Source organism: Salvelinus fontinalis, chromosome 11, assembly GCF_029448725.1.
Source record: "Salvelinus fontinalis isolate EN_2023a chromosome 11, ASM2944872v1, whole genome shotgun sequence".
In the NCBI taxonomy this organism is placed as follows: Eukaryota; Metazoa; Chordata; class Actinopteri; order Salmoniformes; family Salmonidae; genus Salvelinus; species Salvelinus fontinalis.
Window position 1 is genome coordinate 44470266 of NC_074675.1, and position 13502 is coordinate 44483767.

Here is a 13502-nt window from a genome sequence, read left to right on the forward strand (position 1 = left end):
CAACTGAAATATTTTATTATTTCATAGTCATTTCCTATTTTTCTTTTGATGTCTATCCAATGAGGACCTGACAGAGACAATGGAACATTTTCAATGTTTTGGTAATTCAATGTTCACTATTTTTGGCTTTGAAATTTCCATTAAAAAGGCCGACAATCATTGTAAGGTCATTATTTCGTAATGCATTTCATGTTTAAAAAAATAAAAATTCGCACTGAAACTGAACCGACCTCAACAAGCACTAATCGGGCGCTATAGAGAACGACACACTCCAAAACTAACCATATTTGGTTAGTAGAGACTGTACTGACTATTTCCCACCCACTTTAGCTGAGAGTATACCGTGTATTGCGTTGCAGTGATAGGAGTCGTTGGTGTCTGTAAAGAGTCACCAGTACATTTAGGTTTTGCAGACTCTATTGAGTAATTCCAATAACATATATTTGTATTTGATTAAAAGTGTATTTCTTTAAATATAGCATACACAATAGCTTTAAATACACCAGTGTTTGTGTAAACTTTCAAAATAAATGCTGGGCTCCCAAGTGGCGCAGCAGTCTAAGGCACTGCATCTCAGTGCTGAGGCGTCACTACAGACCCTGGTACGATTCCAGGCTGTGTCACAACCGGCCATGATTGGGAGTCCTTTCGGGCGGCGCACAATTGGTAATGCATAGGGTATATGAAACTACACAAAGTGGATGTCTACATATATCCAGGCTACTGCAGTAGGCTATCTATAATGTATGGTGGATATTGAGTTCTCAACACATCTATTGACTGACCTCTCCTCAATTGGTCTTCTCTGTCTAAATCCTTCTATGGACACTCCTGAATTTCCAATGTTGCAGGTACCTCTGAATGGGATGACTGTCTCATTATAAAAGCTTAGGAGTTGGATGATCACTTCACTACCCAGTCAGCGGGCAAGATTGTTGTAATGATGGTTGTTAACTAATGGTTAAATAAAACATTTACACATGAATTTGCCTCGTGGAGCACCAGGCTCCCATTCTCGTCTGTGTAGCACAGCTAGAAGCCAACCACGTCCAGAGGCTTGGAGGAGAACATGAAGGGGGACACGCTGAACACGTCGTGGCCGGACGAGGGTAGCTGATCTAGGGTGAAGAGCCTCTCTACCAGGGGGGTGTCATGCTCAGGCCCCCCGCGTCAGGCTGTGTAAAGCTACTGTGACACTGAGGGTGTCGGGTCTTGCAGAGCAGGACAAGCTTGGAAGCCATGGAAGGCTTCAGGTTATGGGCTTGCTCGGTCCAAGGAACATAAAGATAGACCATGTTGATCAATGGAGTTGATTGCATCCAAAGTCAGCCCATAGCACACAACACACAGACATGACGTTCCTGGGATAAGACACAGGCATCAATTAACAACATCACATACATAACTTTCCTGGGACAACTATGGTATAATGTAGTTGATATTAGCGAACTACAAGCTAATATTATTTTCAGGACTAAGAGGAATTTCACTAGCTATAAAACATATTCCTCAAATTCCATATGAGGACCTATCAATGTCAGGAAAAAATCTTATTTATGGTAACCGTTTCAAGTTAGCCTCCTACCCAGGACTCTTTGTAAACTCTGCACCAGTCCCGGGCCTCTTGTGTGTGTAGGAGCTTGTAAACCTGTCTCATATATTGCTGTGGCTTGGCTTGATGCGGTGCAGACAGCTTATTGATTTGCAGCAGCTCCAAGTCGTCTGTTAGAAATATGCCCCAGGCACAATTCAACAGCAGAAGGAACAGCATGACATGCAGGCATCTCAAACAGGCAGTAGGCTAATGCACCTAATAAGCTGATTTGCACAGAAGAACCTTTAATTCAAAAACCTTAAACTTCGCAAACAGGATTTTGAGGTAATTCACCTAAAAAGCTGGTTTGCACACCACCATAAAACTCTAAATACAAACCTTTGATCAAAAAATCTTCTCAAACAGGTGTCGTGGATGAGCCAATGTGTAATCATCTTCTTATCTGATCCCAGGATGATGGGAAATGCTATTTCTGTCTATAGAAAAACTCATTCAGATTGGCTGGGCTTGGCTCCCCAGTCGGTAGATCTGGCTCACAAGTGGGTGGGCCTCTGCCCAGTCATGTGAAATCCATAGAGTGGGGCCTAATGAATTCTATTCAATTGACTGATTTCCTTCGATGAACTGTAACTCAGTAAAATCTTTGAAATAGTTGCTTGTTGCAGTTATACACCGCTCAAAAAAATAAAGGGAACACTTAAACAACACAATGTAACTCCAAGTCAATCACACTTCTGTGAAAACAAACTGTCCACTTAGGAAGCAACACTGATTGACAATAAATTTCACATGCTGTTGTGCAAATGGTATAGACAAAAGGTGGAAATTATAGGCAATTAGCAAGACACCCCCAATAAAGGAGTGGTTCTGCAGGTGGTGACCACAGACCACTTCTCAGTTCCTATGCTTCCTGGCTGATGTTTTGGTCACTTTTGAATGCTGGCGGTGCTTTCACTCTAGTGGTAGCATGAGACGGAGTCTACAACCCACACAAGTGGCTCAGGTAGTGCGGAAGTAGGAGAGATAAAGACGTAAATAAACTATAAAAAAAACATGCTATGAATATGTTTTTCTTGCAGTCATGAGATATGAAATATTATTCTAATCTCAGCCCACTCCCTGTATACAATGACAAAGGTCTTGGTCCCAACCACAATGCCCTGGGAGAACTTAGTTGTTCATGCAGTTGTTCTCTTCCTTCCTGGTCCTCTTCAGGCATGTTATTGTGTGTATTTGTTAAGACCGAGAACTGTAAGTCTTCAGAAGCAGTACACTGTAAGAGTAGTATGTACAGATACACCAATACAGTTGATGATCTTGTACATGACTTGACTTACCTTGTACTCATGCATTGATGTTTTTGCATCTTGTATCATTTAATCGGCTATTGCAAAGGGCTATGATGATAATTGTCAAATGTGCATTCAAATTGTGTGCTCAAATTTGTTTACATACCTTTTAGTGAGCATTTCTCCTTTGCCACGATAATCCATCCACCTGACAGGTGTGGCATACCAAGAAGCTGATTAAACAGCATGATCATTACACAGGTGCACCTTGTGCTGGGGCCAAGGAAAGGACACTAAAATCCATAGATTAGGGCCGGATGAAATAATTTAAATTGACTGATTTCCGTATGAACTGTAACTCAGTGAAATCTTTGAAATTGTTGCATGCTGTATTAGTATTTTTGTTAAGTATATATATATATATATATATATATGTATTTTTTTTATTTATTTTTTACATATTGTTAGTATTTTAAAATCATTAATTCTAAAAAGGTATTTTTCCAGAACTGTGTTGGTGTTTTGGTGGCAAGATGTACTCCCTTAATGCCATGTTGAAGAGTGGGTTAGTAATTGTCTCCAAACCAATGCAGTGACTAATGCAAATAACTCACTAGATGCAGGGTTTGTTTTGAATCAGGTCACAACTAATTTATTGCGGCACAATAGTGTATAGACATTCACATCAATTCCACAGGACAGTAGAGGGTCCTTTTAACCATTTTGTATAGAACGGTCTTTCTGTACATCCTCTGGCAAGCATATAATCATAAGCTCTTAGCCAACAGGAAACGCTCAAATGTACAATACCACATATGGTGGAATCACTTCAATATAAGAAGTTAGCCAAACATATAACACCACTGTGTGATTGGACTGATACATGTTCTATAGTCCGTCCATATGTTACCATATCATAATAACAAATCATTGGAATTAGGTTTATTTTAGGTTTCCTGTAGGTTTTAGATTCTCATCCCATTTACTGATTTGGAAAGAAATGGTGAATTAAATATTTATCGGTGGTAATGTTTGATGTTTAAACCTTTAAAATGTTGGAACAGAGGATAACAATTGTGGTTAAATCATGTACTAATCTAAGCTGGGCAATCTGAACAATGAACAGTATATTCACCCATTGTCCTACAACGCGGTGTGTAGAGCCGCTGTAGGAGTTAGGATACTTTCTGGAATGTAATTTGGGTCCGTATTCTTAAAGCATCTTAGAGTGCTGATCTAGGATTGGCACTTCTATTCATAGGCGCTAGGCACATCTCTCCTGTTTGAATACACTATACCACGTTTGTTTTAAGTCCTTTACGTTCTGTGTAAAGTCTCTTCCGCTCTTCATTGTTACAATTGATATTCCATTCACAATCAATGGAAAACAAGAGACGTGACAAAATGAATTAAGGCAGACCACACTAACATGTAAACCTTTAAAGCTAGCTTGTCCAAAGAAAACAGTATTTGCCATAACTACAATGCTTCATAATGCTTTCCAAGGGAGATGTACTAATCTATATATTATGGTTTATGATTAAGGAGTAACCCAAGCATGTACACAAGCAGATTTTTTATCACATGAATGCATATATTGGCATATTTTACCATAATCGTTTTACTGTATTGTATGTTGCAGTTAAAAATGAAATCGTTAAAAACATAACACATTGGACTGACTGACTGGTCACTACTGAGGTACCGCAGTAACTTACCATGGTTTCTTTTCATGTGAGAGAACCGCTCTCGTCTCTTGCTTAAGGCATGGAGCGATGGCAGGAGAAGGAAAGAGCTGCACTTCAGTGGTTTGGCATCTTAGTTCCCTTCCAATTCACGCTTACGTTTGATGTCTAGCCCCAAAATATCTGGAACATTCAAGGTTTTTGGGTATGCTATCTCTCTCCTATTGGGATGTCAATATTGTAAGAATCCAACCTCATATAGTTCTTGCTTTTCTTTAAGACACAAGTGCAGGGTTCTGGAATGTTCTCGAACTGATTTAGACTGACTGTGGCAGCCTCAAACCGCACTTATCCAACACTTATTCACACACAAACAAGAGAAAAGTACTCCTCAAAAATAAATTGCATCGAGAGAAACACCCACAAAGACAATAGCATTTGTTTATATGACTGAATCTGGAGAAATTATCAAGGCATCAATATTCTTCCTCGTTTTGAAAAAAAGGCAACCCCGGTTTTCAAATTTCCCACATGTAGAAAAATATGTACAAAAAAGACAAGCAATGGACTGGTAAAGTTACCGTTTCTAAAAGTGCACATCAATGACAGTGACGATCAGTATTCTGTCCATGGGTGAATGGCCTCCTAGGTTACTACAAGGTGGTTCTAGAGGTCACCGTGGGGCTACAGGACAGTAGGACAGAGCTGGAGCAAGGTCACTCAGGACTGGGCAGTGAGATAGACTTCACTCGCTCTACAACATCGATAAAGAAACACACCATTTCATAAAGAACAAATCTCTCTCCCTCACCCTCCAGAATATTCACATAAATAACTATTTGAGTTACAATCGGCCTGCGGGAAGAGCTACAATAGGCAGGAGAAAAAACAGGGCCTTTCAGGATAGGGATAAAAAAAAAAGTACCATCTTTGGGCGATAGGAGGGTGTAAAAATGATCTGTCCAAGATTCTCCCTTACACCCTGACCCACCACTACCCATCAAGTTTCTTTCCCCTTTTTCTCTGTCTCCTCTCTCTCTCTGCTTCTCTCAACGGTGTGAGTGAGGGCCACAGGTGGAGTGCTTCTCAGACCGTCCAGTAGAGGGCAGCGGTGGCAAGGTCAGATGACTGGAGCTCCAAAGCACTTGAGGCACCACTGGACATTGCTGTTGGGTGGCCGGTCAATCTTGTGCAGGGCCTTGAGCTGCTCTGTGCTCAGATCATCAAAGGCCAGGCGGTATTCACGGTCAAAGGCCTCTGTTGGAAACACAGGAGGGAAGATTATCGAATCAGAACATGATAGAAACCTGGAAATAGAATTCGTTTTTTTATACAAATAGCTTATCAAACTCAGGATAGAAAAGCTCATAGTAGTTGTGGTAACTATAGCAGTCTCAACAACACATTGGTTGATTGGAATTACCCAAATCTTGGTTTAAAGAGAGTGGTTGGGTTATGAAAAGAGTTCACTCACCGACATCAATGTTCTCCCGTCCCAATGCCACAAGCGCCAGGAAGAGGATCTCCCTATAGATACCCCTGATAAGATACAGATCGATTGATTCATGAATAGATCAAAACAGTACAGACAGACACCAACAGAGAACATTGACAAATGCAATGCTTTCGTCTCACAAAATGGATCACCCAAAATAATAAGCTTCAGAGGACGTACCTTTGGCGTTTGACCTCTGGGTGCCGCTTGACCTCTCGGAGGAGCAGATTGATGGGGCCGTATACGTCGTTGGTCTGGATGCTGCGGACGATGCTGTTGAGGAGGGTCCGTGTCTCCTGATGGTCCGTGGGGGCCAGGGTGCCCTTCTTGTCCACTGGGGAGCAACAGATGGCTCATTACTCATTACATTCACTGTTTAATACATTAGAATAATGTGTGTCATGGGTATGGATATTTTTAATAGCACACATCCCAAAGTGCTGTCCATTAACGAATATGGCCAAAAATACATCACACACAGACAGAGACCCAGAGAGAGAATGCACAGTGTTTTCTGATTGATCAGACGTACGAGCACTCTCTCTCTCTCTCTCTCTCTTTGTACTCACGCAGGGTCCTCCAGCTCTGGTAGAGGGGATCGCCAGGCTCCTGGTGCAGGTTGATGTTGTCCCACAGCAGCTGCACATACACCTGTTTACTGTCCTGGGACAGGGAGGTCTGGGGGAGCTGCAAACATAGTGAATGAAAAATACAGACAAACACAGTCATCTTCTGTTGCCCTACTTGAACAGTGCTCCGGCGTGATCATAAGTAGAGAGAGCAATGTTCCTAAACTGCATGTGACTATCTGCGTGAGATTGACCACTAGTCTATTGTTACAATATTCTCAGGTGGAGAGAAGTAGTATGTGTGTGTGTCTGTCTGGGTGGGAGGGTGTGTGTGTGTGTGTGGGTGGGTGAGCATGGGTGTGTGCGGGAGCTCTGCATGGCCATGTACCTGTACTCCGTTGTTGCAGTGTTCTGAGGTGAGGATGAGGCCAGGCAGGTAGCTGGGCAGGTCCAGGCGACAGAAATAAAACACCAGGTTCCAGAAGATGATGGGGTGCTGACTCAGGAATTTGTGTGTGTAGATCACCTGGTTGTGAATTAAACAGTGCTCAATAAGGGGTACTACAGCTTATTGTTCAAATCTGTCAAGTCACTGGGATGATGGAAACAGCAAAAGCAAGGTTGAATAATGACCAGATCTGCTAAATGACTTAAAAGGTCAAATGGGACACACACAATAGCATCTTGACATTAATGACACATAACTAAGTCATAATACATGTGGCAATCTATGGGTTCCATTTTGCGGTCCTGTCTAGTTGAAATGTTGCATCTTTCTGAACATATTCTTAGGTCTGTTAAATGTGCGTTACCTGGTCCCCCTCGTTCTCTAGTAGGGTCTCCAGTTCTTTGCGGAGGACCAGGGGGCTGAGGTAGGGCACAGACACTGGCATGGGGTTGGGCCGCTTTGGTCCCGGGCCATCCTGAGGGAGATACATACAGACGGCTTTAGGCAGTTGCGTAACTCCTTCTGACCATCCACACAAGATAACATTTGTTGGAAGGTGAACCTTCGCCCCAGTCTGAAGTCCTGAGCAGGTTTTCAATCAAGGATCTCTATGAACTTTGCTCTGTTCATCTTTCCATTCGATCCTGACTAGTCTCCCGGTCGCTGAAAAACATCCCCACAGCATGATACCTCCACCACTGTGCTTCACCGTAGGGATGGTGCAAAGTTTCCTCCAGACATGCCAGTTGGCATTGAGGCCAAAGAGTTCAATCTTGGTTTCATCAGACCAGAAAATATTGTTTCTCATGGTCCGAATCATTTAGGTGCCTTTTGGCAAACTCTAAGCGGGCTGTCATGTGCCTTTTTCTGAGGAGAGGCTTCCGTCTGGCCACTCAACCATAAAGGCCTGATTGGTGCTGCAGAAATGGTTGTCCTTCTGGAAGGTTTTCCAATCTCCACAGATGAACTCTGGAGCTCTGCCAGAGTAACCATCGGGTTTTGGTCACCTCCCTGACCAAGGCCAATGCATTGTAAATGCATGGCCAGTATGCATTTAATAATCCCCAGTTTACAATTGGCTCATTTATCCCCCTCCTCTCCCCTGTAACTATTCCCCAGGTCGTTGCTGCAAATGAGAACGTGTTCTCAGTCAACTTACCTGGTAAAATAAATAAATAAATAAATAAATGCTGCAGTTTTAGAGTACCGGAAAATTACATTTCAATGAAAGTCCACAAATAGAAAGTAATTTGACTCAAAGATGAATTTCAATTGATACCCTGAATTGACTCAAGTCCTGGTGCGCTGGAAGTGGTAAGGTTTGAGAGGACATTACTGGGACATTGTGAGGACATTATTGGTACGTTAAGAAAACATTCAAAGGACACTCACCACCTCTGTCAGGCTGCAGGGCAGGCTGGTGGTGGACACGCCGTGTCCGGGTTGTCTCTGGGCAGAGACCAGGCTCTGTAGTGGCCCGCCCACGCTGTTACTGCGAGTCAGAGACGTCCCCCGCTTCCCTGCCTGGAGTTCCAGCAAGCCCAGAGGGTCCGACTGAGCCGGCTCCGGTACCGGTACCAAACTGACAAACGTAGAGGAGGGGAAATACAGAGACATAGGAACTTTAACAACAGAAACATTTATAGCAAGAGTGAGTCAAGTCGTCAGCTTGTGATGTTTCGGCTCTGACAGTTCAATTTAAAAGAGGAAGAAGTTAGCATCATTAGGGTACACGTGATGGCCCTTATAATAGTATCAAATATATTTAGAACTGGCCTCTCGAGTGGCGCAGTGGTCTAAGGCACTGCATCGCAGTACTAGCTGTGCCACTAGAGATTCTGGGTTCGAGTACAGGCTCTGTCGCAGCCGGCCCATTGGCCCAGTGTCGTCCAGGTTAAGGGAGGGTTTGGCCCGGCAGGGATGTCCTTGTTCCATCGCGCACTGGCGCAGTGCACGCTGACACGTTCCCAGGAGTACGGTGTTTCCTCTGACACACTGGTGCGTGCGGCTGGCTTCCGGGTTAAGCGGGTGTTGTGTCAAGAAGCAGTGCAGCTTGGCTGGGATGTGTTTCGGTGGGTGCATGGCTCTCGACCTTTGCCTCTCCCGAGTCCGTACGGGAGGTGCAGCGATGAGACAAAACCAATTGGATACCACAATATTGGGGAGAAAAAGGGTATTTTATAAAATTGTATATCTTTTTTTTTAAACACACACTATACAGTGGGGCAAAAAAGTATTTAGTCAGCCACCAATTGTGCAAGTTCTCCCACTTAAAAAGATGAGAGGCCTGTACATTTAATCATAGGCACACTTCAACTATGACAGACAAAATCAGGAAACAAATCCAGAAAATCACATTGTAGGATTTTTATTTTTATTTTTTTAAATAAATTTTATCCCCTTTTCTCCCCAATTTTCGTGGTATCCAATCGCTAGTAATTACTATCTTGTCTCATCGCTACAACTCCCGTACGGGCTCGGGAGAGACGAAGGTCGAAAGCCATGCGTCCGAGGCACAACCCAACCAAGCCGCACTGCTTCTTTAACACAGCGCGCCTCCAACCCGGAAGCCAGCCACACCAATGCGTCGGAGGAAACACCGTGCACCTGGCCCCCTTGGCTAGCGCGCACTGCGCCCAGCCCGCCACAGGAGTCGCTGGAGCGCGATGAGACAAGGAAATCCCTACCGGCCAAACCCTCCCTATCCCGGACGACGCTAGCCCAATTGTGCGTCGCCCCACGGACCTCCCGGTCGCGGCCGGCTGCGACAGAGCCTGGGGGCGAACCCAGAGACTCTGGTGGCGCAGTTAGCACTGCGATGCAGTGCCCTAGACCACTGCGCCACCCGGGAGGCCCTCATTGTAGGATTTTTAATGAATTTATTTGCAAATTATGGTGGAAAATAAGTATTTGGTCAACTACAAACAAGCAAGATTTCTGGCTCTCACAGACCTGCAACTTCTTCTTTAAGAGGCTCCTCTGTCCTCCACTCGTTACCTGTATTAATGGCACCTGTTTGAACTTGTTATCAGTATAAAAGACACCTGTCCACAACCTCAAACAGTCACACTCCAAACTCCACTATGGCCAAGACCAAAGAGCTGTCAAAGGACACCAGAAACAAAATTGTAGACCTGCACCAGACTGGGAAGACTGAATCTGCAATAGGTAAGCAGCTTGGTTTGAAGAAATCAACTGTGGGAGCAATTATTAGGAAATGGAAGATATACAAGACCACTGATCTCCCTCGATCTGGGGCTCCACGCAAGATCTCACCCCGTGGGGTCAAAATGATCACAAGAACGGTGAGCAAAAATCCCAGAACCACACAGGGGGACCTAGTGAATGACCTGCAGAGAGCTGGGACCAAAGTAACAAAGCCTACCATCAGTAACACACTACGCCACCAGGGACTCAAATCCTGCAGTGCCAGACGTGTCCCCCTGCTTAAGCCAGTACATGTCCAGGCCCGTCTGAAGTTTGAGTGCTAGAGAGCATTTGGATGATCCAGAAGAAGATTGGTTTCATCTGACCATATGACATTCTCCCAAAATAGAACTTTTTGGTAAAAACTCAACTCGTCGTGTTTGGAGGACAAAGAATGCTGAGTTGCATCCAAAGAACACCATACCTACTGTGAAGCATGGGGGTGGAAACATCATGCTTTGGGGCTGTTTTTATGCAAAGAGACCAGTACGACTGATCCGTGTAAAGGAAAGAATGAATGGGGCCATGTATCGTGAGATTTGGAGTGAAAACCTCCTTCCATCAGCAAGGACATTGAAGATGAAACGTGGCTGGGTCTTTCAGCATGACAATGATCCCAAACACACCGCCCGGGCAACGAAGGAGTGGCCTAGCCAGTCTCCAGATCTCAACCCCATAGAAAATCTTTGGAGGGAGTTGAAAGTCCGTGTTGCCCAGCAACAGCCCCAAAACATCACTGCTCTAGAGGAGCTCTGCATGGAGGAATGGGCCAAAATAACAGCAACAGTGTGTGAAAACCTTGTGAAGACTTACAGAAAACGTTTGACCTCTGTCATTGCCAACAAAGGGTATATAACAAAGTATTGAGATAAACTTTTGTTATTGACCAAATACTTATTTTCCACCATAATTTGCAAATAAATTCATTAAAAATCCTACAATGTGATTTTCTGGATTTTTTTTCTCATTTTGTCTGTCATAGTTGAAGTGTACCTATGATGAAAATTACAGGCCTCTCTCATCTCTTTTTAAGTGGGAGAACTTGCACAATTGGTGTCTGACTAAATACTTTTTTTGCCCCACTGTATATATAACTCAGCAAAATCAGAAACGTCCTCTCACTGTCAACTGCATTGATTTTCAGCAAACAAAACGTGTAAATATTTGTATGAACATAACAAGATTCAACATCTGAGACATAAACTGAACAAGTTCCACAGACATGTGACGAACAGAAATGGAATAATGTGTCCCTGAACAAAGGGAGGGGATCAAAATCAAAAGTAAGTATCTGGTGTGGCCACCAGCTGCATTAAGTACTGCAGTGCATCTCCTCCTCATGGACTACACCAGATTTGCCAGTTCTTGCTGTGAGATTTTACCCCACACTTCCACCAAGGCACCTGAAAGTTCCCGAACATTTCTGGGGGGGAATGCCCCTAACCCTCACCCTCCGAACCAACAGGTCCCAGACGTGCTCAATGGGATTGAGATCCGGGCTCTTCACTGACATTCCTGTCTTGCAGGAAATCACGCACAGAACGAGCAGTATGGCTGGTGGCATTGTCATGCTGGAGGGTCATGTCAGGATGAGCCTGCAGGAAGGGTACCACATCAGGGAGGAGGATGTCTTCCCTGTAACGCACAGCGTTGAGATTGCCTGCACTGACAACAAGCGCAGTCCGATGATGCTGTGACACCGCCCCAGACCATGACGAACCCTCCACCTCCAAAACAATCCCGCTCCAGAGTACAGGCCTCGGTGTAACACTCCTTCGACAATAAACGCGAATCTGAACATCACCCCTGGTGAGACAAAACCGCGAATCGTCAGTGAAGAGCACTTTTTGCCAGTCCTGTCTTGTCCAGCAACGGTGGGTTTGTGCCCATAGGCGACGTTGTTGCCGGTGATGTCTGGTGAGGACCTGCCTTAAAACAGGCCTACAAGCCTCTCTCAGCCTATTGCGGACAGTCTGAGCACTGACGGAGGGAGTGTGTGTTCCTGGTGCAAATCGAGTAGTTGTTGTTGCCATCCTGTACCTGTCCCGCAGGTGTGATGTTCGGATGTACCAATCCTGCTTAGTTGTTGTTAAACGTGGTCTGCCACTGCGAGGACGATCAGCTGTCCGTCCTGTCTCCCTGTAGCGCTGTCTTAGGCATCTCACAGTAAGGACATTGAAATGTATTGCCCTGGCCACATCTGCAGTCCTCATGCCTCCTTGCAGCATGCCTAAGGCACATTCACACAAATGAGCAGGGACCCTGGGCATCTTTCTTTTGGTGTTTTTCAGAGTCAGTAGAAAGGCCTCTTTAGTGTCCTAAGTTTTCATAACTGTGGCCTTAATTGCCTACCGTCTGTAAGCTGTTAGTGTCTTTACGACCGTTCCACAGGTGCATGTTCATTAATTGTTTATGGTTCATTGAACAAGCATGGGAAACAGTGTTTAAACCCATTACAATGAAGATCTGAAGTTATTTGGATTTTTACGTATTTTCTTTGAAAGACAGGGCCCTGAAAAAGGGAGGTTTCTTTTTTTGCTGCGTTTATATATAGAACTAAACCAAGATACTTCATCTGTGTTCTTTTCAATGGGAGTAAATGAAGCATAGTGGGCAGAGCCAAGAACAAGCTAGCGAGACCCCATTGGCACTTTCCAACATGCATTTGCATATTTCTGTTAGGGAACGTCTACAGAATATAGGCCCAGTTGCATTTCGCTCCATACTCCCCCCACTGCCGGCCACTGGGCTTCCTCTCCTCACCAGATTTATACATCTGGGTCCTTGTTCTACCTGTGTTAGTATCGTCACTAAGTCATTCATGAGACAGGCATTTCTGTGAACAGACCTCTTATGAGTGGCGTTTTGGCTGGCCGGGGCCTCCCCTGGGTCCTCAGAGGAGGATTCTGGGAAGCTGATGAGGTCCGGGCGCGGGGTGTCTACTGCACCCCCCACCTTGAGCACAGTGGAACCCGTAGATGTGGGCTGGTGGCTGGCGCTGTAGATACTGTCTCCTGATGCACTGGGCTTCAGGTAGAACCTGTAGGGGAGATCAACACTATGAAACAGAATAGAGCATACACAACTATCCAGCCAAACACAGTACTGTGAAAAAGTATTCGCCCCCTTTCTAATTGTCTCTATTTTTTCATATTTTTATACTGAATGCGATCAGATCTTCAACCAAAACCTAATATTAGATAAAGGGAACCTGAGTGAATAAATAACCCAACAATTACATACTTATTTCATTC

At 44.4% G+C, this 13502-nt stretch overlaps 1 protein-coding gene across 1 annotated transcript in view; it reads right to left on the bottom strand.

Annotated features, from left to right (window-relative positions):
- Window positions 1-3469: 3469 nt before the first annotated feature.
- The window catches only part of LOC129865782 (DENN domain-containing protein 4C-like), a 59491-nt gene continuing 49458 nt past the window's right edge, over window positions 3470-13502 (bottom strand). The window contains exons 27-34 of the mRNA XM_055938793.1: window positions 13097-13288; window positions 8434-8623; window positions 7406-7516; window positions 6982-7119; window positions 6594-6711; window positions 6205-6358; window positions 6004-6068; window positions 3470-5786 (exon numbers count right to left, since the gene is read on the bottom strand). Coding sequence (XP_055794768.1) covers window positions 5650-5786; window positions 6004-6068; window positions 6205-6358; window positions 6594-6711; window positions 6982-7119; window positions 7406-7516; window positions 8434-8623; window positions 13097-13288 — 1105 coding nt within the window. The 3' untranslated portion in view covers window positions 3470-5649. The remainder of the gene's footprint in view (window positions 5787-6003; window positions 6069-6204; window positions 6359-6593; window positions 6712-6981; window positions 7120-7405; window positions 7517-8433; window positions 8624-13096; window positions 13289-13502) is intronic.